This window comes from Cimex lectularius, unplaced genomic scaffold (genome assembly GCF_000648675.2).
Source record: "Cimex lectularius strain Harlan isolate CLEC.00 unplaced genomic scaffold, Clec_2.1 scaffold210, whole genome shotgun sequence".
In the NCBI taxonomy this organism is placed as follows: domain Eukaryota; kingdom Metazoa; phylum Arthropoda; class Insecta; order Hemiptera; family Cimicidae; genus Cimex; species Cimex lectularius.
Window position 1 is genome coordinate 231,290 of NW_019392884.1, and position 25,780 is coordinate 257,069.

The 25,780-nt window shown below is 31.7% G+C and overlaps 2 protein-coding genes across 3 annotated transcripts; one reads left to right on the forward strand and one right to left on the reverse strand.

Annotated features, from left to right (window-relative positions):
- The first annotated feature begins 1,704 nt into the window (after positions 1-1,704).
- On the forward strand, positions 1,705-7,383 carry LOC106674135 (coiled-coil domain-containing protein 85C). The gene is made up of 8 exons (XM_014406670.2): positions 1,705-1,825; positions 2,022-2,309; positions 5,131-5,263; positions 5,402-5,659; positions 5,732-5,900; positions 5,960-6,075; positions 6,158-6,295; positions 6,452-7,383. Exons 2-8 carry the CDS (start codon positions 2,134-2,136, stop codon positions 6,494-6,496), a joined length of 1,035 nt encoding a protein of 344 aa, XP_014262156.1. The 5' UTR covers positions 1,705-1,825; positions 2,022-2,133; the 3' UTR covers positions 6,497-7,383.
- Positions 7,384-7,663: 280 nt separating this feature from the next.
- On the reverse strand, positions 7,664-25,491 carry LOC106674136 (ankyrin repeat and SAM domain-containing protein 3-like). 2 transcript variants are annotated; one of them, XM_024229043.1, is made up of 7 exons: positions 25,324-25,491; positions 18,359-18,532; positions 9,682-9,877; positions 8,206-8,324; positions 8,078-8,142; positions 7,887-8,019; positions 7,664-7,805 (listed from the first exon to the last, which is right to left on the reverse strand). In XM_024229043.1, the coding sequence occupies exons 2-7, from the start codon at positions 18,466-18,468 to the stop codon at positions 7,745-7,747; spliced, it is 684 nt and encodes a 227-aa protein (XP_024084811.1). In that variant the 5' UTR covers positions 18,469-18,532; positions 25,324-25,491; the 3' UTR covers positions 7,664-7,744. The 2 variants fall into 2 exon arrangements, with proteins under 2 accessions (XP_024084811.1, XP_014262159.1); XM_014406673.2 differs by lacking the exon at positions 25,324-25,491 and having other exon boundaries at positions 18,433-18,523.
- Positions 25,492-25,780: the final 289 nt, after the last annotated feature.

Below are 25,780 nucleotides of genomic sequence, written 5' to 3' on the forward strand. Positions count from 1 at the left end.
AATCCTTTATTAAAAAAGATACTTCCTACTCACAGTAAGTTTTTTCCAACGATCCGGAATTCGAGCCCTTAGCTCATCATTGGGTTGTAGAAATCCTTCAACCTGATGATAACTAAGGGCTTGAAATCTGGATTGTTGGAAAACAATTTACTGTGAATAGGAACTATCTTTTTTAAAAAAGCATTTAAGTGAGATTGTGAATAGGTTCGAATTTAAGAACTGATTGTGTTGAAGGGTGAAATGACTAGCTGTTCTAGCTCAGTGGCTAGCCTGATAAAACCGAGGCCTAACCTAGCAGGGTGTGTGATTCTCAAGGCTTGCTGGTTTCCCATTTATGTTTTGTTAATGTTTTACTAAGAATGCAGTTGTAATAAGCAAATAAATAAAATAAATAAAAAAGTGAGCGTGAATGGGTGTTATGACCTAGCTGCTATCAGCCCCTGGGACCCAACATCGGTGGCTAAATTGATAAGACCGAGGTCTGACCCTGGACTGCTAACACCCAACACGCTGTTTAATATTAGGGTTGCCCTTTATCACTCATATAAGCACGATTGTATATTATGTGTATCTGCAGGCTGTGTTCACTTCCTGCAGGAATTTTGGGTCCTATATCGTTTTGAATAATGCCAGGTATAAACGGTTTCTTCCATGTCTGTTAAATTCTAATGTACTTATACCGTATGATAAAATAAAAATATTTATTTTTGCTTTTTTACGGTATTAATGTAGGGATGTAATGTCAAATTTTTTATAGTGTGACACAAAAATGTTCTCATTCTGATAAAACCAGTCTAACCCCTGGGTAGATAATTCTCTGCTAGTTAAAGTTTTCCCATTTATATTCCAATGCTAATTAAATCCATTATGTTTAGTAGTTTCGATTGACCAAATTACTTCTTTCAATTAATTATTCTTTTTATGTAAGGTCTTGATGAAATAAAAAAGCTAGTGTCACGAGTGGGATTCAAACACATGACCTTAAGCTGATGTATGTTCGAATCCCGCTCATGACACTAGATTTTTAATTCATGTTAATGTTTTACTAAGAAGTTGTAAAAAAAAAATAAAATAAAATAAAAACATAAGTGAGTGTGAATGGGTATGGATTTATGAACTGATTGTGATGCTAGCCCAAATTTTGGTGGCTGAATGGATAAAACCCAGGCCTGACCTCATGGTGGGTGATTATCAAGGCTTAAAGTTCTTAAGTTAAAGTTACTCCATTGTTAACATTTCTATTTAAATTACAATAGTGTTTTGTCAGCATTTTTCCTAGCAATACCATAGTCTTTAATAGATGCAGAAACAACAAAAAAATGAGCAGAGAGTGTCGAAAATTTTCTTCGGTTTGACAGATAAAAAAAAGGTCATATTCAGATTATTATTTCAGAACGTGACATTAAAGGGAAAGCAGAAGCTGGATGTAAGATTGCTTAATAGCCCTGAAGGACAGACAAGCAATTTGCATTATCTGGTAGAGGACGTTCTTCCCCTGGAATGTAAAGAATTTCTGTTGTAGAAAAGAGCTCATGTGACTTGTCTTTTATGTTTCCATTGGGTAACGTTTAATATTTTATTAGAATGTAGTTAGAGTAGAAAAAAAGTGTTTTTCTGGAGTGAGGTGGAGTTTTAAAGTTTATAAAATCCTTGAACTTAGGCCAAGGCTGGAGTTGGTAGCATTGTGGTAGAAACAACATTTCTCTCCCTCCTACCAGAAGTTCAGTGATTGTGAGAGAGCTGATGCTAACTGGGTTAGGAATGTTGTTTTAGCACTTGTTGACATATTTATTTGAATCGGGCTCACTTTCGTTTCTGTAAAATGGTAAGTGTTTATTTTATTGCGTTGAAGGGAGGCTGTCGTTTGTAACAGTTGTCCTTAAGGGGGTCGATATCTTAGAGGAAGTCCATAAGTCGTGTGTCCAAAGTTTATAATCATCGGTTAACGGTACCGTCGAATCAACACACTTTCTTGACCCGATTCCGGTCGGTTTTGTGAGGTTGAGGCCGATATGTTGCAGCTCTTCGTCCCCTGGGCTGCCCTGGAGGCCGAGGATGTGATTTCGCCCCTTTCGACAGACTCCAAAGCGGGATAAACAAGTGGGAAAGGACTCCGAGCACTCTTCAGGGAACATGTCCAACATTGTAAACAAAGGAGGGATTGTCGTGAAGAAGGTAGAGAGTGGTGGAGCTCCACCGAGGTACCAAGGTCCTCCTCCGCAAGAAATCATCAGACCGCACCATGTACCAGGTGCCATCGTAGCCGATCCTTCGCATCTTTACAAGCCGTCCGTGCAACAAATCGAAAGGTGAGCCTTGCTCCACTTCTACCATCTTGCTCGTGCAGCATCAGGGTCAATGGGATACTCAATATTTCACCATTGACCCCCTCACATCACAGATTCACGCTAATAAGTACATTCACTCTCAACTTTCAATCACTTAATTAGGGTGGTGGAATAGTCAATATTCCTCCATCACCATACACATATAACTATCCTAATTGAGAGTCGATGGGGTACTCTTTATTCCGTCATAGACCCTCTCACATCACAGATTCATGCTAGTAAGTACAGTCACTCTCAACATTCAGTAGGGGACATGAGACTATCAGTACTCACTAAAACAACCTTGGTACAATCACTTAATTAGAGTGGTGGAGTACTTGATATTCCTCCGTCACCCTCCACACATATAACTAACTTAATTGGGGGTTGATGGGGTACTCAATATTCTGCCATATACCTTTCACACTGCACATTCACTATGAGACATAAGACTATTAGTATACAATAAAACAACCCTGTTTTCATGGACATAAGACAAGACTATCAGTACATTTACAATAAAAACAACCCTGTTTCTGCATCGGAACAAATAATTCAAATATTTGATGCTGTGCTCAAGCACAATACTTATATCAAGTAGCGTTCTCTATATGAAGCCAAGAAATTGCCCCCTTTCAATTATGATTCACCGTTCATATCCGGCAAAATTCAAAATTATAGAAGACCCAGAATCCTGCTATTCAAAGGGAATACAGCCTGCGGACACACAGTTGTGTTTGTTTGCATGACATGGTCTCAGTACGAGAACATCTTGGCATCCGGCAGACCTCAAAAATCACCCACCCCGGGATGAGACCTCGGTTTTATCAGAACAAGAACATCTTTGTGCTTGCTCGTATAGCATCATAAAATTTGACATTACATCCCTAGATTAATACCGTAAAAAAAGCAAAAATAAATATTTTTATTGTATCATACGCAATTGCATTTATACAAGGGTCAGGTACATTAGAACTTATCAAATGTGTTCATATTTATTTTTTTTACAACCGCATTCTTCATAAAACATTAACATAGCCTTGGTAATCACCTACCCCGGGGTTACACCTCGGTTTTATCTGGTTGGCCACTGAGGTTGAGCTCCAGTTGCTACCAACAGCTAGGTCATTTCAGCCCCCATCACAATCCAAACCCATTCACACTCACTTTTCTATTTATTGTATTTTATTTGTTTGTTTTTACAACTGTATTCTTAGTAAAACATTAACAGAATATAAATAGGAAAACTTTAATGAAACACCCTGCGGTTAGACCTCTTTTTTTCTGGCCAGCCACTGAGGATGGGCTCCAGGAGCTGCCGACTGCTAGGTGATTTTAGCCTCCAACACAATCAGTTCCCAAATCTGAACCAATTCACAATCTCACCTAAATATACTAAAAATAGTTTGCGTATTAGCACCAGACCATTTTATAAATGCAATTGCATATAAAAATATTTATGGTACTAATCTAGAGATGTAATGCCATGTTTTATGATGGTGGACGAGCAAGGCAAGAATGCTGGAGGAGCCAAACTCTTAAATGCATTCTTTCTTATTTACTTACAATCATTTTTATGTCTTTTTATTGGAATCTAGTTTGTTCTTCTCTACCCGTACTTCTTAAATTATCAGTGTAGAGTTATTGACCTTAATCAACAAAAATAAGCAAATAAATAAATAAAGTTATAATATTTATTATCTTTTTATAAAAATAAAAAATTAGACTTTATTTTAAGTGGTTGTAATTGTTTTTACGTAAGACTTTATCATGAACAAACAGTGAGAACACAGACATAATGTGAAATAGAAGGAAGTGCTTCCAAGAAATTTATTTCAAAATTTAAAAGAGGATACTTGATTAATAATTACCTATTCTAATTTTTTTAAATTACTATTATTTGTAAGAAAACCAATATGTGCTGTGAACCCAAAACCAATATTATACAATTATAATTCAATAAATAATATGATTTTTAAAAAAGAATGCAGTATTTATCAGGATTGTTATAGAAGTTTCTTTTACGGGTTCGATGGTAGATGACCTATCCAAAAATTTAAGCTGGAAAAGTGCTAATTGATACCATTTATTAGGCCTTACATGGTTGACATGGTGACACTTTTCAGGTAAGGCCTCATGTTCTGATAGTTATATATGTCCCATGTGATAGCAGATTGAAAAAAAAAATTCTCCCTATTGAGAACCGTTATGAGAAAGTTTTAAACACTTAAACTTTGAGTATAAGTTGATTGAAGAAAAAAATTAACCAATTATTAGGAATTTATTTAAGGTTTAAGTTGGGATGTTTACTTTATGACATGCCTTTGGGACTAAAATAGATAGCTGTCGATAGCCCTGGTCTGCCAGCATTACCATAGTGGATGATTCTCAAAAGCCCAACATAAAAAGTAACTCTAACAATAATTTTTTTTACACATGCATCTTGATAGGCAGATTTATCCTGACCATATGATAAAGATCGAGATAATTTTTCTTTCATTAAATCTGGTTGCTGAGGAGTCAAGTCAAAGAGGAAGATACAATTTTTTCTATATTCTATAAACATAGAATAAGAGTAAGTTTATGCACTATAAGCCAATTTAATGAAAATTTAACTTTATTCTTTATTTGAAAGACCAAAACAGAGACAGTAGGCAAGTCAGGGTGTTCAGAAATAATCATATTATTAAAAGCCATTAATTTTCACTAATTTATGACATTTTTATATATGTTGTCAGTTCTTTGTAATTTTTATTATTAAACTTTTTCCTTTGTATAATAGAAATGTATTTTTTTTTTCTAGAAGAGAAGGAGAAAACATAATTTCAAGAGTGCTTCCAGGGCAGTACTGTGTCTCACCACAGCCCACTCAACAAGATATGCTCAAGTTTGTACGAAAGCCTGATGCAGAAGCAGCACGTCTAGCTGCAGAACAGGTAGGAAATGTGTGATCATGTTAATTTATGTTAATGCCAGTGAGATTTTCTCAAGGCTTTCATGAGAATCGCTTTCTTTTATTTTCATCCCTTCCCAATTGTTATACGCTTTAAGATAAATTTATTACAACTTTCTAGACGAGAAGAGTAGCCAATGAAATGAGGACTCTTAAAGAGACCAATCAAAGATTGAGCGATGACAACCAAGAGCTCAGGGACCTTTGCTGTTTCCTAGACGACGACAGGCAAAAAGGAAGGAAACTCGCAAGGGAATGGCAAAGGTTCGGGAGGTACACTGCAAGTGTAATGCGGCAAGAAGTGTCCGCTTATCAGAACAAGTTAAGGGAACTCGATTCCAAACAGCAAGAGCTAATAAAAGATAATTTGGAATTAAAAGTACTTTTCTTTCCCATAATATTTGTTTTTGTCTTCACAATTTGCACTACTTTTTCTTTTTTTAAATTGCAGGAGTTATGCCTATATTTAGATGAGGAAAGAAATGGGATGTGCCGAGGCTGTGGTGCAGCGCTAAGAAGGGATGATGGAGATGGCAGCAGTTCAAGTACAAACGCCGACGAGCCCCAGATGCCTCCTCACAATACATTCCGTCCAGTATCACAAAATTCGACAAATAATGGTAGAAAAAATTTTTCCTGTTTTATACATGAACTTCTTATAATTTGATTCTTCCAACAGACACTCCTCAAATGTTAGAATACATACAACGTTTGGAGGCAAGGATCAAAGTTCTGGAAGAAGAGAACAGGAGCTTACATCAGAAGCTTGGCACACCTGTCCCAGTTTGGAACTCTGTAGGTGTTTTATTTTCCATTTAATTATTAATTATATACCACACAATTTTTTTTTTCATTTTTATATTTTGCCTAATTACAGGAGGTTTTATCACCACCTCAGAGTGTTGTACAAGCGCTTCAGGTGCTTGAGGTTAGAGAACAGTTGGAAAGAAATACACCCGACCCTGGGGCACCAATGGACCAAGGAGAAAAAGCACTTCTTAGAGAAATGTGCAATGTAAGTTTATAATTAGTTTAACAATGAGTATTTGTGTGGTACCCCAATTTTTGGTTTAAAAAAAAATGTAAGTGGATTATCAAAGTTCGTGTGGGTGTGTGCATGTGTGTAAATCAGTGAGCAATTATGAAAAATATTATATTTAAACATTTGTAGGTTGTTTGGAGGAAACTAGAGGAGGGTCCCAATCCGAGGAGGTAATAGAAGTTCAAAAAATACAAATCGATTAAAAATAAATAATAAAAGTTCCTAAGAATTGAATATTCTACGCCGAATTTAAGGTATCTCATTAACCTTTTTCAATGCAGTCTTGCCATCGATGGTGTAAAATTTTAATAAAATCGTTGGATTTTTCTGGAAAAGGTCGGGGGTTTTTAAAAATAATTACTGATGCTATTTTTATGCACTTGTCTTTTTATATCAATTTATAGAATAAAATGTATTAAAGAAAAAAAACACCAATTTTCTGATTCGACAGATTGAATATTTCCTTGGTGTATTTTCTTCACAGAATTTTTAGTTAACTTGCAATTTTGTACAGACGTTCACCAAAAGTAGAGTAAGATGAAAAGAAACTAAAGGCCAAAATCATTCGCTCTAATCAGGTTTGATCAATTAAGATCAAACTTTGATTATTTGTTTAATACTCAATCATTTTTACCTTTGCTTACCTTTGTACCTCCTTCTGTACTTTTTTTTAAGTTTGTGTTTGTATCTTTGTTGTAATATTAAAACAAGGGGAGGTGAAGGGCCCTGTTTTTTGTTTGTTTTAATTTTAATGTAAATACTTTAAGACTATAAACTTGTGCCTTATCAGTATAAAATTCTTGCCTGAAACAAAATGATATACAAATTACCATTTGTTGTTATTGTAAATAATAGAGAATACCCACCTTTTTGCTTTAAAGAAGAGTACCTTTTTTTATATAGCATATATTTTTATTTATAACATTTCACTTCAGTGATTATATTAAATAATATATAAGGAATCTGTTTTGTACTAGGAAGTACTATGTTACTGTTATGTTTCAATTTTAGAAATGTGCTTCAAGCGTTGAATGTCTGTTTTTATGCCATGCGGGCTAATTAAAAAAAAAAATTCAGGTAATTCTGTTCATACATTGTTATTTGTAATGTTTATACATTTTTAATTTATTGTACTAACTGTTTGAATTTTTTAAAAATTATTAATTGTTAACACAATCCTAAAATTTGTTTATTTCAAATTTTAATTAAAATATTAGAAATAGACGATAGTCCTCTGTTTTCATGGCTGATGTTCATTTAAGCCTTAAAATTGAAACAAGTTTTTTTAAAAATATATTTATTTGGTAAAATTTATAATTTTTAAGTTTTTGCCTAAGTATCAATACAAAATTTTTTTTCTTGTTATATAAATATATTAATATTACACTTTTGATTAAAATAATGTTTTTGTTATATTAAGAATCACACTCCTATCTTCAAATTGAGAATCAGTCGTGACAGCTTTCTTCTCGCTCCGAGAGTACTGAAAGAAAAAAGCATACTTTCTGTAAACAAATCTTAAATTTGGAATTTCTAAATAAATTCTGGATTAAATTAAATTCACCTGATGCCTATTTGTTTCATATCTGGTTCAGTCATGTGTAAGAACTGCATTAAAGTTATATTATTGCTCTTAAATATCGTCCAGTATTTTTCCAGGCCGTATTCTCGTAGAAGTTCCTCCAATGATTTATGACCTGCAAAAAGGGATATATTAAATTTAAACTAATTGCGATTAAAGAATCGCTTCATCACCTGGCACGTTGTATCCGTTCTCGTATTGTAAATGCATGTCGATTATATTCCTATTATTTCCCATCCTGCTCATAATTAAATATTAAAAATCGATTATCCCTTGAAACTTCAAATTTTTGTTAACTTACAGTGTTTCTGGCTGATTTATCTGCGTTAAAATGAACGATACAATATCCATGTTCTCATGCTCGGTTGCGTATTTTATGGCATTTTTTCCAAATTGATCACAAGCATCTAGGAGTTCCTTCTAAAAAATAAAATTATTCAGTAGAACATAATCATAAAAAATTTCAAATGTGTATGCTTGAAAATTTCCCAAACATAGAATGGAATTATTAATGGCTTTGACAATCACTTGGAATAAATTATTCATGATTGATCACAAAAGATCAATTGAAAAGTTCAGCTCATAACAAATATAATGCTCTGCTTTGGATGGGGGAGAATACGCAGTTAGGCATCCAACGACCGGGTTTGTCGTGATACTCATCAGTAAGTTGGAGATGTTTGGTGTTAGAGGTCATTCAAATAGTTCAGCTCACGTCTCCATTGAAGACAATCTACCCTATCTTTGTAACATTTAGAAGAATGTGGGAGTGCCTCAAGGGAGCATACTAGGCCCATTACTGTTTTTGCTGTTATGTTAACAACCTGCCTGCCTACCATTGTGCCCTTCATTGCTTCATAACAAACTTCACTGATGTCTCCAATATGGTTTCAGCTCATTTTCTCTATGCTGCTTTATGTCATACATCTGAAATATTTGATAGGGCAAGCCGGCGGTTTGCTATTACCAAGTGAATCATTTTGTCATGATGTGCAACATTCAGCGAGGCAAGAACCCGTAGCTTTGAAATTAATATTTTGGGTGGGAAATTGGACATTGTGGACAGCATAGTTTTTTAGTATCAAACTTTTCTGAAGCCTTCGTTTTGACTTTTACATAGCTTTCCTGGTGCGAAAACTGTCTGTTGTGTTTTGAATTCAAGAGACTGAAACCAGTTGTACACCAGTCTCAACTGCTAACAGTGAATTATGCTTAATTAGTATGCTAAGAAAAAAAAAAAAAAAAAAAAAAAAAAAAAAACGGTTAGTAAATTCAACAGTGTCTGTCAGTAGCGCTCAAACTTTTATCCATGACATCGAACATCCATCCAGGACCAGCACAAGGACAAATTCAAAAAAGACATGACAAAAAAAAGTGATGCAGCAAATAATGAAGACGTGAAATAACTATATAATACCAATTGCCTTCTAGGACTTATAAAACAGCTTTAAATAATTTATAAAAAGTGTTAAAATAATTTTAAGAGGTTCTCTAAACATGGAGAGTCGGGATCAATAAGGCAATACTAGGGCTTCAACCAATCCCTCTTACCAAATAAATAAATAAAAATATCATGTCATTTTTTTTTTAATATATATTATTTTACTGAAGCTAAAAAAAAATTTTAATTGAAATTAACTAAACAATTGCAAGTAAAGGCATGGCTTCTATGGTAGGCTCTTTCATTGGAATACTTTTTTATGTTAAATTTTCAGCTGAATCTTTCTTTATTTTAATTCTTGGTGTGTGAAGGTTGTATATGTTTAATTTTTCTTACAATAAAAACATCAGTTGCTATTTCTATGTTGCCTGCTATGGCTGCCAGAATAAAAAGCGTCCTCCCACAACCGGTGACAACTCGCTTGTCGGCTCCTTTCGCGATGAGGAATTTAACAAGTTCCACCCTTTTGTACACGCAGGAGTACATGATTGGCGTCCAGCCGGATACGTTTTTCTCGTTTACGTTTCTACCGCTGGAACAGAATGGACAGAAAAATAGAAACAAATATAAATTAATTGATTTTTTTATAATAATTAAAATTGCTACTGTAAGAATGTTATTAAAAAATAAAATAAAGTAAAATTCACTTCAAGTCTCATCGAAAAGGCTATATTTCTGAAATAACAATTTGTCCTGATTTATTTATCAGTTAGCAATTCTCTATCTGCTTGAAAAATCTATAATAGACCTTGGCGATTAGGAAAAACCTGAAAGGCTGTTCTATATATTTCAACAAAATAAATTTTATATAAATAACCATTGTAGATTATTAGTAAATTTTCTACTCCCAAAGATATTTTGACAAAAAGTAATTCCTTTACTTTGAATAAATTGTTTTGTGTAAAATGCGTTCAAAAAAGTATACAACAAATTAGTCGATAGTAAAAATATTATCAGAATATGCTTTAATATATTGTAGAGCATGGTAAACGAAGAAAACCAAACAAAACATATATTTATTTTTATTATATAGAATATTTACTGAAGTTTGATGTATGTTAATGAACGCTAAAAAACAAATATATATTTTTAAACTCAATATTTATAAAACTGTCAGCGTGTTTCACACAAGCTAAAGTTTTTTTCATAAAATGGAATATTTCCTTTTCAAAGTTTGATTTTGTCTTTTGTAAAGGCCTTGGCTGTTCTGTTCATGTTAAATTTTAATATCACATTGATCTATTGATTTTTTCATTTTACCATGTTTTCCCTGGGCATTATTCACGATTAGCTTAGTTGGAATGGGTTTAACATTAGTTCACTTCCATTTTGATTGTTGACATTAACAAAATATCCAAATGAAGGACATTTTGTTATTTATTTGGTTCAATTACTATACAGAAATGATGGTTAAAAAATTTTAAGGGGAAAAATTTGGATCTTAATTTTTTTTAAATCCTGGCCTTAAAAAGATGTAATATCAAAATTGCAGTTTGAAGCAAGCTCTTAAATTAAGAAAAATTCAAAATTCTAATCTAAAGAATATTCTTAGTTTAAAAGAAAAAAAGTTATAAAAAAAGTTTTGACAGACAAAATTGTAGTTCTGAAACGTTCTTAATATAAGAAAAAAGTTTTATTACGAAGTTCGTGCTTAATATTCTTTATATACTAATTTTTTAAAATCTAGTACGAAAAATTTCCAAAATCAAAATCTAGTCCGAAGAACTATCTTCATTTTTTAAAAATCTCGTTTGCAGAATATGATTACTTCAAGAAAATTTGTTCGAAGAACAAGTTTAATATCAAAACTCAAAATTTTAAAAGGATATCTTTCTTAATTTTAGAAAAAAAACTTTAGTTTGAAGAACATGTTCCTTAACAAAGTTCTAGTTTGAATAACATTCTTCATTCAATGAAAAATCAGGCCTTGCAGAATGTTTTTGTTAATTCGGTTCAAGTGGATTATCAAAAGAAAATGCTAGCACTAGAAAATTCTTACCTTAGATGGTTTTCTTAAGTAAGTTCTAGTTTGAATAAAATTCTTCATTCAATGAAAAATTAGTTCTAGAAGAATGTTTTTGTTAACATAGTTCAAGTTTGAAGAATGATTATTCAGAGCATATTCTATATTAAGTCCTTAGCTTAGAATAAAGTAGTTTATTACGGAAAAAGTAGTATGTAAAAAGTATTAGTATTATTAAAAGTATTATGTAAAAAGTAGTAGTTCTAGTACGGAAAAATCTACTATGAAGAGCATTTTTAAACTAACTATGTTAAAAAAAATCTAGTATAAAGAATATCTCAATTTTAAAAAAAGGTAGTGTGAAGAACAATTTTAATTCAAGAAAAAAATAGTGTTAAGACTTAATTAATGTACGGAAAAATGTGGTATGAAGTAAGTTTTTAATTTAAAAAAATTCGTATAAAGAAGTTCTTAATTTAACAAAAAAATCTAGAATGAAGAATGTTCTTAATTTAACAAAAAATCCGATATAAAGAACGTTCTTAATTTAAGCAAAAATCTTGTATGGAGAACATTTTTAATTTGAAAAAATCTGTATGAAGAACATTTTTAATTTGAAAAAATCTATAAGAAGAACATTTTTAGTTTGAAAAAAAATCTGGTATGAAGAACATCTTAATTTAAAGATGTTTTTTAAAAGGAAAAGTCTAGAATGAAGACTTTTAATTTAATAAAAAAACTATTAAAAAGAACAATTAATTAAGGTTTTTAGTTGAGATAAAAAAGTCAATGGCACGAGCGGGATTCGAACCCACGATCTTCGGCTAGATACGCCGCTGCTCTACCACTTGAGCTATCGTGACCTCGATCCACTCGGACACTAACTTCCCATCTCAACCCCACCTTTTGAGTTTTCCCTCCTTTTTGTCAATTTTCAAACTTGACTTCAGACTTCCCATCTCAGTTAGTGTCCGAGTGGATCGAGGTCACGATAGTTCACGTGGTAGAGCAGCGGCGTATCTAGCCGAAGATCGTGGGTTCGAATCCCGCTCATGCCATTGACTTTTTTATATCAACTAAAAACCTTAATTGATTGTAATATTGGCCAAGCGGACCACGAAATTAGTGAATTTAATTATAAAGAACGTTATTATTATGAAAAAAAAAACAGTATGAAGTAAGTTTTTAATTTATAAAAAAATGGTATAAAGAAGTTTTTATTGTAACACAAAAAGCTCTAGAATGAAGTACATTCTTAATTTAAGCAAAACATGTAGTATGAAGAACGTGCTTAATGTACGGAAAAAATGTAGTATGAAGTATATTTTTAATTTGAAAAAATCTAGTATGCAGACTTCTTCATTTAAGGGAAAAGTCTAATATGAATAACGCTTTTAAGTTATGAAAAAATTAGTACGAAAAAGTTCTTGAAAAGTTGAGTGAAAATCTAGTATGAAGAACATTATTAATGTAAGAAAAATCTAGTATGAAGTAACTTTTTAGTTAAAAAAATTCTCGTATGAAGCACTTCTTAATTTAAGGGAAAAATCTAGTATGAAGAACGTTCTTAATGTACGGAAAAAATGTAGTATGAAGAACATTTTTAATTTGAAAAAATCTAGTATGAAGAAGCTTCATTTAAGAGAAAAGTCTAATATGAATAACGCTTTTAAGTTATGAAAAAATTATTACAAAAAAGTTCTTAATTTGGGTGAAAATCTAGTATGAAGAACATTATTAATGTAAGGAAAATATAGTATGAAGTAACTTTTTAGTTAAAAAATTCTCCTATGAAGAACTTCTTAATTTAAGGAAAAAAATGTAGTATGAAGAACTTCTTAATTTAAGCAAAAAACCAGTATGAAGATCGTGCTTAATGTACGGGAAAATGTAGTACGAAAAACATTTTTAATTTGGAAAAAAAAATTATATGAAGAACTTTTTCATTCAAGGGAAAAGTCTAGTATGAAGAACGCTTTTAAGTTGAGAAAAAACTAGTATGAAGAACGTTCTTAACTTAAGAAAAAAATCAATTATGAAGAATGTTCTTTAATTCTAATTTGCAGATTCTTTAATTTAACTTAAAAATATGCAGTTTGAAGAACGATTTTTTAATTCCGATCCGAAGAACATTAGGTTGGCTCTTCCAAAAGAACAGGGGACAGAAGGTAAATCTTTCCTATGAAAAAGGATTAGGGAGAGAATTTGACTGTATTTATGGTCTTAGGTACCTTCGTCCATTATTTGAAGTGCATTGACATCATTACAGAAACGAAGATTTCCCGTTAAGAGAACCAATTTGGACAATTTATAGCTGCCTTCTTGTCCCAATCAAAGAAAGGAGAAAAAAGGTAGGCAAAACAAAGCGAGCAAGAGTACAAATAAAAAATAAATTATTCCAAGACTAGTATAATCTTAAGTAAAATAATGAAATTAATTTTTTTACAATTTTTTCAATTAATTAATCTTTTTATGTAAGATTTTTGGTTGAAATGAAAAAGTTAATGCCACGAGCGGGATTCGAACCCAAGACCTTCGGTTTAATTCCTTTCGCCTATATCAAAGGGATTTTTATTCTATTACTAAGAATAGTCTAATTGTAAGCCACTCGCTTACTCCTCTAAAGTTCGGTTTAACCCAAATTTGAGATAGGCTAGATACGCCGCTGCTCTACCACTCGAGCTGTCTTGACCTCGATCCAATCGGACACTAACTTCCCATCCCGCTCGTGACACTGACTTTTTTATCTCAACTAAAAACCTTTAATAATTTAAATATATTAGTTGGTCAAGCGGACCACGACGACTAGTGAACTTTTAAATAATTTATTTACGTGAAGATATTTCAAAATCAAATATCGGGTTGTCCGGAAAATAATGCAGGATTTTAAGTTTTCATTAAAAAAAATCTATATAAAATATTCTGTTTACGTTTACAGGATTACTCATTTGTATGAATGTCAANATTATTTTGATTAAAGAACATTGCTTTAAAGTAACTAGTTTCTTTTTTTTTGTTTAATACCAAAATCCTGCATTATTTTCCGGACAACCCAATAGAAAGAAAATAGAAGTCCATGATTTTTCTTTAATAATTCAAGGGTCACACAGTTGAACCTTGACGTTTATTTATCTATGATACAATTTTGAATACATTTGTGCTTACAATTTTCCAAGCTAAGGTTCATGCAATTCAACTTTGTAGACAAAAGTTGATAAAATATCAAAGGAGCACAGATTTACAAACTTTCGGACAGTCAGCCATAAAGCACACTAAATGCGTATGGTATTAGCATCAAGCTAGTCTATGCCTAAATTGCTTAATGACTATAGGAAAACACAACATGGCTATTTTAAAGCGGATTCAGAAACACGAAGGTATACAAGAAAATGACCTACTGGCCAAAAAAGCAATCGTCCTCTCACCCATGAGACCGTAACCACAACTTGCACCGTAGCTTATGTTGGAACTGTAAAAACGTTTGAAAAAGAACTGGAGAAAAACACCGGGCATGATTTATAAATCTCTCAGAAAGAAAGGCGATGAAACTCTATCTCAGCAGGCATTGAAGAAAATTATTGGCCAATGGCAAATCGCAAAAGGTTCAAAAAAATGTATATAATAAAAAGCGAACTTTCCACAGTATAGTCCAAATTATAGGGGTTCCACAATAAACCTAAATGGGTCTTAGTGAAATAAGGAAACACAATAAATAACACAAAGACGAAAATGAAAAGAGCACAGGTTTGCACACTTTCGGACAGTGAAAAGCTATAAAGGCACTGCCTGTAGTTACAAACTAGTCTGGGAATACCTAAACCTTTACATGCTAGGGAAAGACAGACAAACAGACTAATTTAAGATGGGTTCCGGGAACATGATGACCAACTAGCCAAAACTATGACAACCCACATGGAACTAGACGCACCGAGTGTACGCTAAAGTTTGAGCTTGAAAAAAAGCTTGAGAAAGAAACCACTGGATAAAGATCTCAAAAAGGAACATGGAGGATTTAAGGAAAACTATAGACCTCTATATCGGCCACTTCCTCTTAACTACTAACTAAAGAAGGTGGGCAAAGCAGAGGCAGAAACGTGCCGCACCTTCAGGAGGAACTAGAGACATCGGGAATGTAGAACTCCTTCAACCTGATGATGAGCTAAAAGCTCGAAATCCAGATCGTTGGAAAACAACTTACTGTGAGTTGGAACTATCTTTTTAAAAGGATTTTACCTACATAGGTCCTAAAAATTCAATCTCAGAATTTAAGCCTTTAAGGATGCTAAGGACTTTTTACATTTATTAATTTTTCATATATATCCATCAGTCTAAATAATTCCGATATTTTCTAAAGGGCTGGTTTTACATGGATCAACATTAACTTATAAATATTAATCCATTTATGTTTAGTGGTCTAATTGAGCAAATTACTTATTTCAATTAATTATTCTCTCTCTCTCTCTCTCTCTCTCTCTCTCTCNAGTTTTAAAAGAAGCGGGAAATAGTTGAGAATCGATTATCTGTCGAACAAGTCGTACAATGATTTTGGTTTGCCTCAATATGACCATAAATTTTGGAGAATACCTACTCGCTGAGCATTTTTTTTTAATTGAAAATTTTGAATTTTCACAACCAACATAGACAAAACCTTTCCACCAGTGGAATAAATAGTTTTAGAAGAAGCGGGAAATAGTTGAGAATCGATTATTTGTCGTACAAGATTTTGTTTTGCCTCAATATGACTATAAGTTTTGGAGAATATCTACTAGTTGAACATTTCTTTTAATAGAAAATTTTGAATTTTAACACCCAGCATATACAAAACCTTAAACCAGTCGAATAGACAGTTTTAAAAGAGGCGGGAAATATTGAGAATCAACTATTCTATTGATTTACTTTAAATTAATACCTTAGTTTAAACAGCTAAAATTCAAGTTTATACCACCCAAAACTGGAATTTTAATATTCAACACACAACAACATTTGATTTTTAAAAATAATTACTAAATATAACCATAAATTTTGGAGAATATCTGCTACTTTATTTATTTATTGTATAATGTTTGCTATGGTAAAAATAGTTGCAATTAGCCATGAAGTTTGGATGTTGGATTCAATAATTCATGTAGAAAGAATAGCGTTATTATCTTTTCAGTATAGAAAGAAAATTGTCAGAAATTGATTACTTTTCTTACGACCTAGATAATGAAGCATTTCACCTTGAAGCTTTTTTATTAATTATTCATTGATTAGTCACCGAATCTTTGGTCAAGTCGATTTCTTGAAGCGTTGGGAGATATCAACTTAGAAGATAGAAATCGATAATTCGCCGTTAGCCTTTTTTTAAGCATTTGTTCCTGAACGTTATCCCAAATTTTTGGAGAATATCTGATGCTTCAGCAGACCAAAATTTGGATTTTAACTAACAACAACCATCCCGCTTAAGAAGAGTCGGGAAATGTTTGAAAATCTATTATTTGTCAAACAATGTTTGATTATTTTAACAATTAATTGTTCAATATAAGCATACATTTTCGAGCATATCTGCTAGTTGAGCCCATTTTAAATTGGGTTTTAACCGTACAAGGGTGAAATCTTAAAATCTGTAGAATGTATCGTTTTAGAAATGATAATCGATTAGTTATTGTGCAACGTTGGCTTTTGTAAAAACAATTAGAAAATTTTAAATTTTGAAGTGTATCTGCTATTTGAGTCTAATGAATGTTGGATATATCAACAATCCACGTGGAAAAAAAAGGCTTTCTTATCGTTTTATTAAAGAAGGAAAATAGTTGGAAATTGATTCTACTACAGAATCGTTATTAAAACTTTTCACCTTGAAGCTTTTTTTATTAATTTTTCGACGATTAGCCATGTCATGGAATGTTTGAATCGAGTTTTTGAAGCGTTGGAAGATATCAGCTGGAAATCGATAATTCGTCGTATTTTTGGAGAATACGAGATACTTCAGTAGACCAAAAAAATTTTTTAACTGACAACAACCATCCCGCTAGTCGGTTAAGAAGAGTCAGGAAATGTTTAACAATCGATTATTTTTCAAACAATGTTTGATTTTTTTAACAATTAATTGATCAATATAAAGGAGGTTAAATTCAAAAGGTGTGATTGAGATGTGAAATTGGTGTCCGAGTGGATCGAAGTCACGATAGCTCAAGTGGTAGAGCAGCGGCGTATTTAGCCGAAAGTCGTGGGTTCGAATCCCGCTCGTGACACTGACTTTCTATCTCAACCCCACCTTTTGAATTTTCCCTCCTTTTTGCACGATAGCTCAAGTGATAGAGCAACGGCGTATATAGCCGAAGGTCGTGGGTTCGAATCCCGCTCGTGACACTGACTTTCTATCTCAACCAATACCTTACTTAAAGGTTAATTAATTGAAAACAATTTATTGGTTCGGACCACGAAACCTAATCGGTTCAATATAACCACAAATCTTCGAGCATATCTGCTAGTTGAGACCATTTTAAATTTGGTTTTAGCCATACACGTGTGAAACATCTGTTGAATGTATTATTTTTTCTATCGATTATTTATCGTACTGCCTTCGTAAAATTAATTTCAAAACTTTAACCATAAATATTGGAGAAAATCATCTACTTAAATCCAAAAAAAAAATTGTATTTTAACCATCAAACAAGAACTTTCACAGCACCATTAGATATTTTAATATGAAGATTAATTGTCGATTATTTTACTTATAAATTCTGTATTTGAGTATCTTGTTTTTTTGCCTCATAATTTTTAATATTAATCAGGGGATACACACAAAGTATCTGCGACTTGAACACACCTTAACTTGAATCGATTAATCACCACTGAATTTTCAACAGATCTTACATCCTTCTGTTAAAAACTACTTAATTTAGCTTAACATCTATTATTAAATGCTAAGCCCTTGTAAGTTTTCAACGTGGTATTCAAATTCGGAGAGTACCGAAGTTCAAGGCGACCTACAGTTCATCATAATGATTATAATTTGGGCAGTTATTTTTCGCCGAATGTAAGGAATGGATTGCAGAGAGGTCGTACCTCCCGAGTAGCTTCTCAACGACATCAAGGTAACCCAGGGAAGATGCCGTGTGCAGATCCATTTCAATCCCTACCTCGCCCAACTCCAACGCAGTGCCCCACCACTCCATCTGGAAATTATTGATCTGGAACAACTGCTCTCCGGGGTTTAAACGCCTCTCCCACTCGGCTTTGCTGTAAACAAAAATCGTTTCAGAATTAAGTATTGACTTGAAGCTTAATAAAGAATTGTTTACTAACTTGGTTATCGAGAAAAAAATCATATACAAACTTTTTCAGTTTAATTTCTTTAAAATTTAATCTTTACAATAATTCTATGATATACCAACAGTTGACTTATTTTCAATACATAAATAGCATTTTAAGGAACATAAATACAGAATTTATATATTAGATCACGGTTGTCCATGTGTCGTGCTCATTATTGGCCTTGAAATACTAGCCAAGAATTCCTTTGTCCCTAGTCAGTCTGTCGTAGTAGCTCGATGATTCTAACAAACTGGAATTCTAGCTAGAAAAAAATACATTCCTAAGTAGTTTATAGGTAGGAAATGTCTGATGACTACTCTACAGCGTTCTACTAGATCACTTATGCCTCACACATAGATATTATCATTCGGCAGAGAATAATGACAAAAAATGGCCTTTCTTTGTGATTTCTTCTTCTTTTTCTCGATAGGCTTTCCGCTATTCGGCGCAAGCTTTTAGATATCCGGCCCGGAGGACCAAATGGAATAAATATAGCATATTGATATATAAATGGACCTTAAAATATCATAGATAAATAAATATATGGTCAGATATCATGATGTAGAAAGTATTGTATAAATTAATAATAATAATAATAATACTTTATTTCCTAAATATAGGTACAAAAAAAAGGACAGTATTTACAGCTTGGATGTAACGTCAGACGTATTTGTGTGTATTGTATAAATTAATGGATAGATAATAGATCGTACAATAATGCGTCAAACGAATGTCTGGCACGATAATTAGGTAGATACACAGCTGGATATGTATGTTGTATGATATTGGTTGATAGAGGGATATACAATTAAAATAGGAGATTTATAATTTGATCGAATATGGTAGATGAATAAATTATATGTATATACATAGATAGACAGATAGGAATATAGGCCGTATAAATGTAATGAATTCACCTACCGGCCCGGAGGACCAAATGGAATAAATATACTATATTGATATATAAATGGACCATAGTATATTACAGATAAATAAATATATGGTCAGATAACATGATTAGGAGATTTATAAATTGATAAATTGGTAATATGGTAGATGAATACATTATGTGTATATGCATACAGGATAAATGGGCACATAGGCCGTATAAATATCATGAATTCACCCACCAGCCCGGAGGATGAATGATATATATATATAGCTGTGTATATTTCCAAATATCGTATCAATCATTCGATTGTATCTATCCAATCTGTATTATCCAATATGCTATATATATATATATATATATATATATATATATAGCATATTGGATAATACAGATTGATAGATAGATAGTTAAAATATGAAATATATAAATTGATTGATAGGTAGTATGGTGGATAAATTGATAGATAGGATATAAAGATGGGTAGATAGGAAGGCATATAAACAGATGGATAGCTAAAATAGTAAATACATAAATTGATAGATAGACAAGTGACTAAATACCGTGATATCTATTGACGGAAGATTAAATAAATTGTTTAAATAATGTAAATATAAATTGATAGATAGTTCAAAATAAATAAATAGTAGATAAATACGTTGATACATAGATTGATAGATATACATATAAATGGATAGATAGCTATAAAGGTAGATATATAAATTGATAGGTAGAAAAGTGATTAAATATAGGGGTATATATTGATGGAAGACTAGATAAATCGTTTAAATAATACGTATATAAATTGATAGATAGTTCAAAATATGTTGATACATAGATTGATAGATAGACATATAAATTTATGGATAGCTATTAAGGTAGATAAATAAATTGATAGATAGAAAAGTGACTAAACGCTGGGGTATATGTTGATGGAAGATTAGATAAATCGTTTAAATAACACATATATAAATTGATAGATAGTTCAAAATAGTAGATAAATACGTTGATACATATGTAGATTGATAGTTAGACATATAAATGGATGGATACCTATAAAGGAAGATATACAAATTGATAGATAGAAAAGTAGCAAAATACAGTGATATATATTGATGGAAGATTAGATAAATCGTTACAATAGTAATAAATAGATATACAGATAAATAGACATATAAATGGATGCCTAGCTATAAAGGTAGATATATAAATTGATAGATAGATAAATAGAAGATGTCGATGAAAATCTATATATAAATATTTAGATCTATTGTTGTTGTTTGAATTAGATAGATAAAGTTATATTGACTTACATTATGAAAAAAAATTAATAAAATGGCGGATAGTTGATATGTAAAATAAACAGACGGATATAACGCTTGAAAATAATAAATAGATAGACATTGCACAAATGGTCCTTCAAGTAAGTTATTTTATTTTGTAGGTGTTTCCATTTAGCTATTCATAACGGTGTTGTGAATAAATTTTATAAATTTAAATTCTTAATTATTGTCCAATTTAAGGGTTCGCTGATATTTATTTCGTTAGAGTTGTAGTTTCGTTACTTTACGTTAAGCAAGTTGCTAACCTGTAATAAATGGCACTTTCCACTTATTCTTATTACACTTTGGGGACGATCCCGAGTCGGGACATCCTTTCTATCGAAGTACGAGGGGCCACATTGTCTTCTCAGTTTCAAATAGCCTCGGCGAAGGGTCGCCCATGAGAGCTGGGGACCTCCGCAGGTCACCTGGGAACGGTTTACAACGGATTTAAATTTGCATTGGAGGAAATTATCCGACAGAAGGGGCTTCGGTTAAAAGTTCGTCCGGAAATGTTTTTCTTGAAAACCGCCGGAAACTTGAGAGACTTCAAATTCTAATACACCCAATCACAACCAAGTTGTGCAGATTTTCAACGAATCACAGCATGTTTTGGATTTAATCATATTCATAGCGAGTACATTATACATGGTAATTTCCAACGTTTTCCATCACTGTAAAGGTTAAAAAACAGCGCTTACATAATTAATCTTGCTTATTTATTCAGATTTCTAAACTACCTTAATTTTGAAATAGCAACAATTTATGTTATGAAGTTTTTTTATAAGCTGAAAACTTTCTGATGGAACCTGTATAAAACACCTTATAATTTTCCTATTTTTGTTTTTTAAACAATTTTTATTAATTAAAGTGAATATATCAATTTATGTATTAGTCACTTTATACACGAATAGATAATATGTTATACGTAGACCAGTAAACAGTTAAATATAAACATATAAAGCATTGTGGATATAGATGGATGAATAAATATTTCGATAGAAAAAAAATAATATGAATTAATACAATGATACATAGATCTAGAATAAATATAGTGATATATAAAATGATGAATAAATTAAATGGTATACATATTCGTATAAATTATTGTGTAGATAACATTAATATATTGGTTGAGATAAAAAAGTCAGTGTCACGAGCGGGATTCGAACCCACGCCGTGAGCTATTTAGCCGAAGGTCGTGGGTTCGAATCCCGCTCGTGACGCTGACTTTTTTATCTCAACCAATACCTTACTAAAAGATTAATTAATTAAAAATAAATACATAACGTTTTAGATATATAAATGATATGATAAATAAACACATTGATAGAGACAAAATAAAAGACAATTATGTTTAAATAGATAGAAATCAAAACAAATATACATGTAGCTAAAACGGTACATATATAAAATAATGGTTAGAGTATTTTTTCTGTAATATACTTTAATTTACCTTTACTTTTACACAAAAATCAGAAACATAATACATGGATAACAATCCGTCTGTCGGGAGTTAACTAAAATAAAAACATAAATAAAATGAAAAATATTAAAATTAATTAATAATAATAAAATACTTAAAATGAAATGATGGCTAGATAATATATTCATTTATTATCTGAAATAATGAGTAGAAAACATGAATATTGATGTATTGATTGTTGTATAGGAAGTTAGATATATAAATGATATGGTAGATAAATACGCTGGAAAAAAGATTGATAGGTAGATAGATAAAATAGAAATCAAGATGGATAGTCATTACCCAAATTGATAGATATATAAACGATTGATAGACAAAATATTGAATAAATACACTGATATATAAAATTATGAGTAGACAAAAATGGTATACACATAAGTATAAATTGTTGGATAGATAATATTGATACACATTATACAGGTGAATGTATACATTGATATAAAATTGAAGGAGAGATACAATGGTACGTATAGCATTATAAATTGATAATATATTTGACAAATAAAAATAATATAGATGATGGATTGATAGATAAACGAAGGTATAAATTGTTGCACAATATGACATTGATCGATACATAGATAAAAAAAATATAAATTGATAGATAACGATGTGGATTACCTTATAGGCTGATACATAAAAGAGATACAAGCATGGAATCTAGATATAGATATATAAATTTAAAAAAGTAGAGATATTGGGTAAAAAGTTAATATTTTATCCATACATGTTTGACAGATTGATTGATAAATGAATGGATACAATAAAGACATTAGAAACAATGAATTTGTAGATGGATTGAATGGCGGATGGATGAAACGGCAAAAAATCGGGTTGACACAAGGATTGATTTTTATTGATAAATGCATGAGGTATGATGAAGTGATGTAGATAGACAGATAAAACGATATTGTTAAAGATCGATAAGTAAAATACGTTGATATAAAAGGCTATTCTAGCGAACTTTTCCTGTCTTCAGTTTTTTTATTGTAAACGCTAATAAACTGTTTTTTGAAAATTTTTAGAGTAATGACAAGTATGAAATTTGTAGCTTGATTCTCGGTTTGTATACTTGGTCTGTCAGACCAAACCAGCGAGTGTAGGCGGACCGGGATAAGGGACGACAAATGGAGAACTGTTTTAGATGCAGGGTCGAGAAGGGACGGTTCCGGTAGATCACAGAACGTTCAAGCGAGGTTCGAACGTAATGAAAGGGAAAACGTTTTGAAAATGTGCCAGAATCGAAACCCGCCGATTGCCGCTGTTATGTACGTGTTCGGAGTTGCTCACATTGCAGGAGAACAATGGCATTATAGGGACATAAGGGGGGAGAATCGGGCAGGGATCGGAACATCTGCTACCAGGTGGCTTAATTCTCTCTCATCGCCAAGCGCACTAAGCACTCCTAAGCTCTTTTAGAAAAATACTAAGGGACACTTTTCCCTTTTAATTATATCATATATGTAAAAGGTTTAATTGCATTTTTTTACCTTACACAATTTATAAAAACATAAATTTTAGAAGAAGTAAGAAAGGAAATTTAGATTACACACAAAACGCTGAGATTTTCTAACTTTTATACGGGGTGGTTCTCTACTCGTTTGATAAAGTCCGGCAGATGCTTCAACACATGCAACACAATGCATCAAAAATCTTCAACCAGTGAACAACCAAAGCAGAAAATTTGGACAAAATATGTACACTAAACATAGACAAAAAAGACCAACAATACAGAAGTTGTAAAACCCAACTTTAACTTAACAAAAAAAGCACAAAAACACATAAAAAAGAGGATAAACACAGCGAACAACAAAAGCAGAAAATTGGACAAAATAACTACATTAAACAGATAAAAAAAGAACAGCAATACAGAAGTTGTAAAACCCAACTTTAACTTAACAAAATAAAAGCACAAAAAACACATAAAAAAGAGGATAAACACAGCGAACAACAAAAGCAAAAAATTGGAGAAAATAACTACATTAAACAGATTAAAAAAAGAACAACAGTACAGAAGTTGTAAAACCCAACTTTAACTTAACAAAAAAAAGCACAAAAAACACAAAAAAGAGGATAAACACAGCGAAAAACAAAAGCAGAAAATTGGACAAAATAACTACATTAAACAGACAAAAAAAGGACAACAATACAGAAGTTTTATAACCTTAACTTTAATCTAATAAAAAAGCACACAAAAAATATCCGTAATTTGTTTGTTTACTATATCCATTGTCTTTTATTGTGTTTTTTTATGATGAAAATTTTTGTATGCTTTTTTATGAGTTTAAAGTTAAGGTTATAAAACTTGTTGTTCTTTTTTTTAATCTGTTTAATGTAGTTATTTTGTCCAATTTTTTGCTTTTGTTGTTCGCTGTGTTTATCGCCTTTTTTATATTTTTTTATTAGGTTAAAGTTGGGAAATAAATTTTGCCCCAGTACAAAAAAGTTGAATTACTAGATTAAACCATTCCTGTTTTTTTTTCTTTTTTTCCAGTAATTAAAGAAAAGTGTATACCACTAGAATTTTCCAAGCTAGATTTGTTTCTAATGAGGTTACAAATTTATTTTTTTTTACAGATTTTCAATTTAGCAGTTTTTGAAAGATTTTTTTACCAAAAATTAAATTGAAAATCCTGGAAAGGTTCCTTCTTAAAGGAAAGTTAACCCTTCATTCAATGCTTTTTCTGGATTCCCCAAAAATGGATAGTTCAAGAGCTATGATTAGATTTATGAACAAAACTACAGGTAGTTCAAAAGAAACATAAAATGTTGAGTATCTGGGAAAAGTAAATCAGATCGTAGCTGCTTTTGAGGTGAGGAAGCACATGAGGAATTTTGTCGTACGCGAATGAAATTAGAAGTAGAAAGAATAAAAGTTTTACATTTTCTGAATCAAAGTTTTATCCATTTGCAATACGTACAGCTCTGGGTGACATTTTAGGCCCGAAATAAATTTTCGGGGTGATTTCAAAGCAAAGAGAAATATCTCATATAAATAGGAAAATATGCTAAAACTTACCTTTTGCCAAGTGAAATCGGTTGTAAAAATCCAACTTGCGACTCCTGTTACAATAAAACACAAAAAACCGACGTCTTTACACAAATTCAGCTGTGAAATCTTACGGAAAGGATTAAAATGAATAATAAACAAAACAGCACGCGGTGAATGAACATCGCGAAAGAAAAACAAAATAAAAATACAAATTTACATTGTTTTCTTTTTTTTAAAGGGTTTTACACATTATCCATTAATATTTACTTTTCAATATTTATTAACAAATAAATCATATTGTACAGCGTGCTGTCGCGAAACGTAGTGGTTTCGCTGTTGTTGAACCATAGCTGGAAAAGGAGTCAAAAACGTCACCTGCAAAAATTAAAAATCCCGTCATATTTTGTATAGTTTGTATCGTTAATAAAATATTAATTACCAGAGCAACACCGGTCCTATATTTGGTAGTTGAGTTTGAACCCCC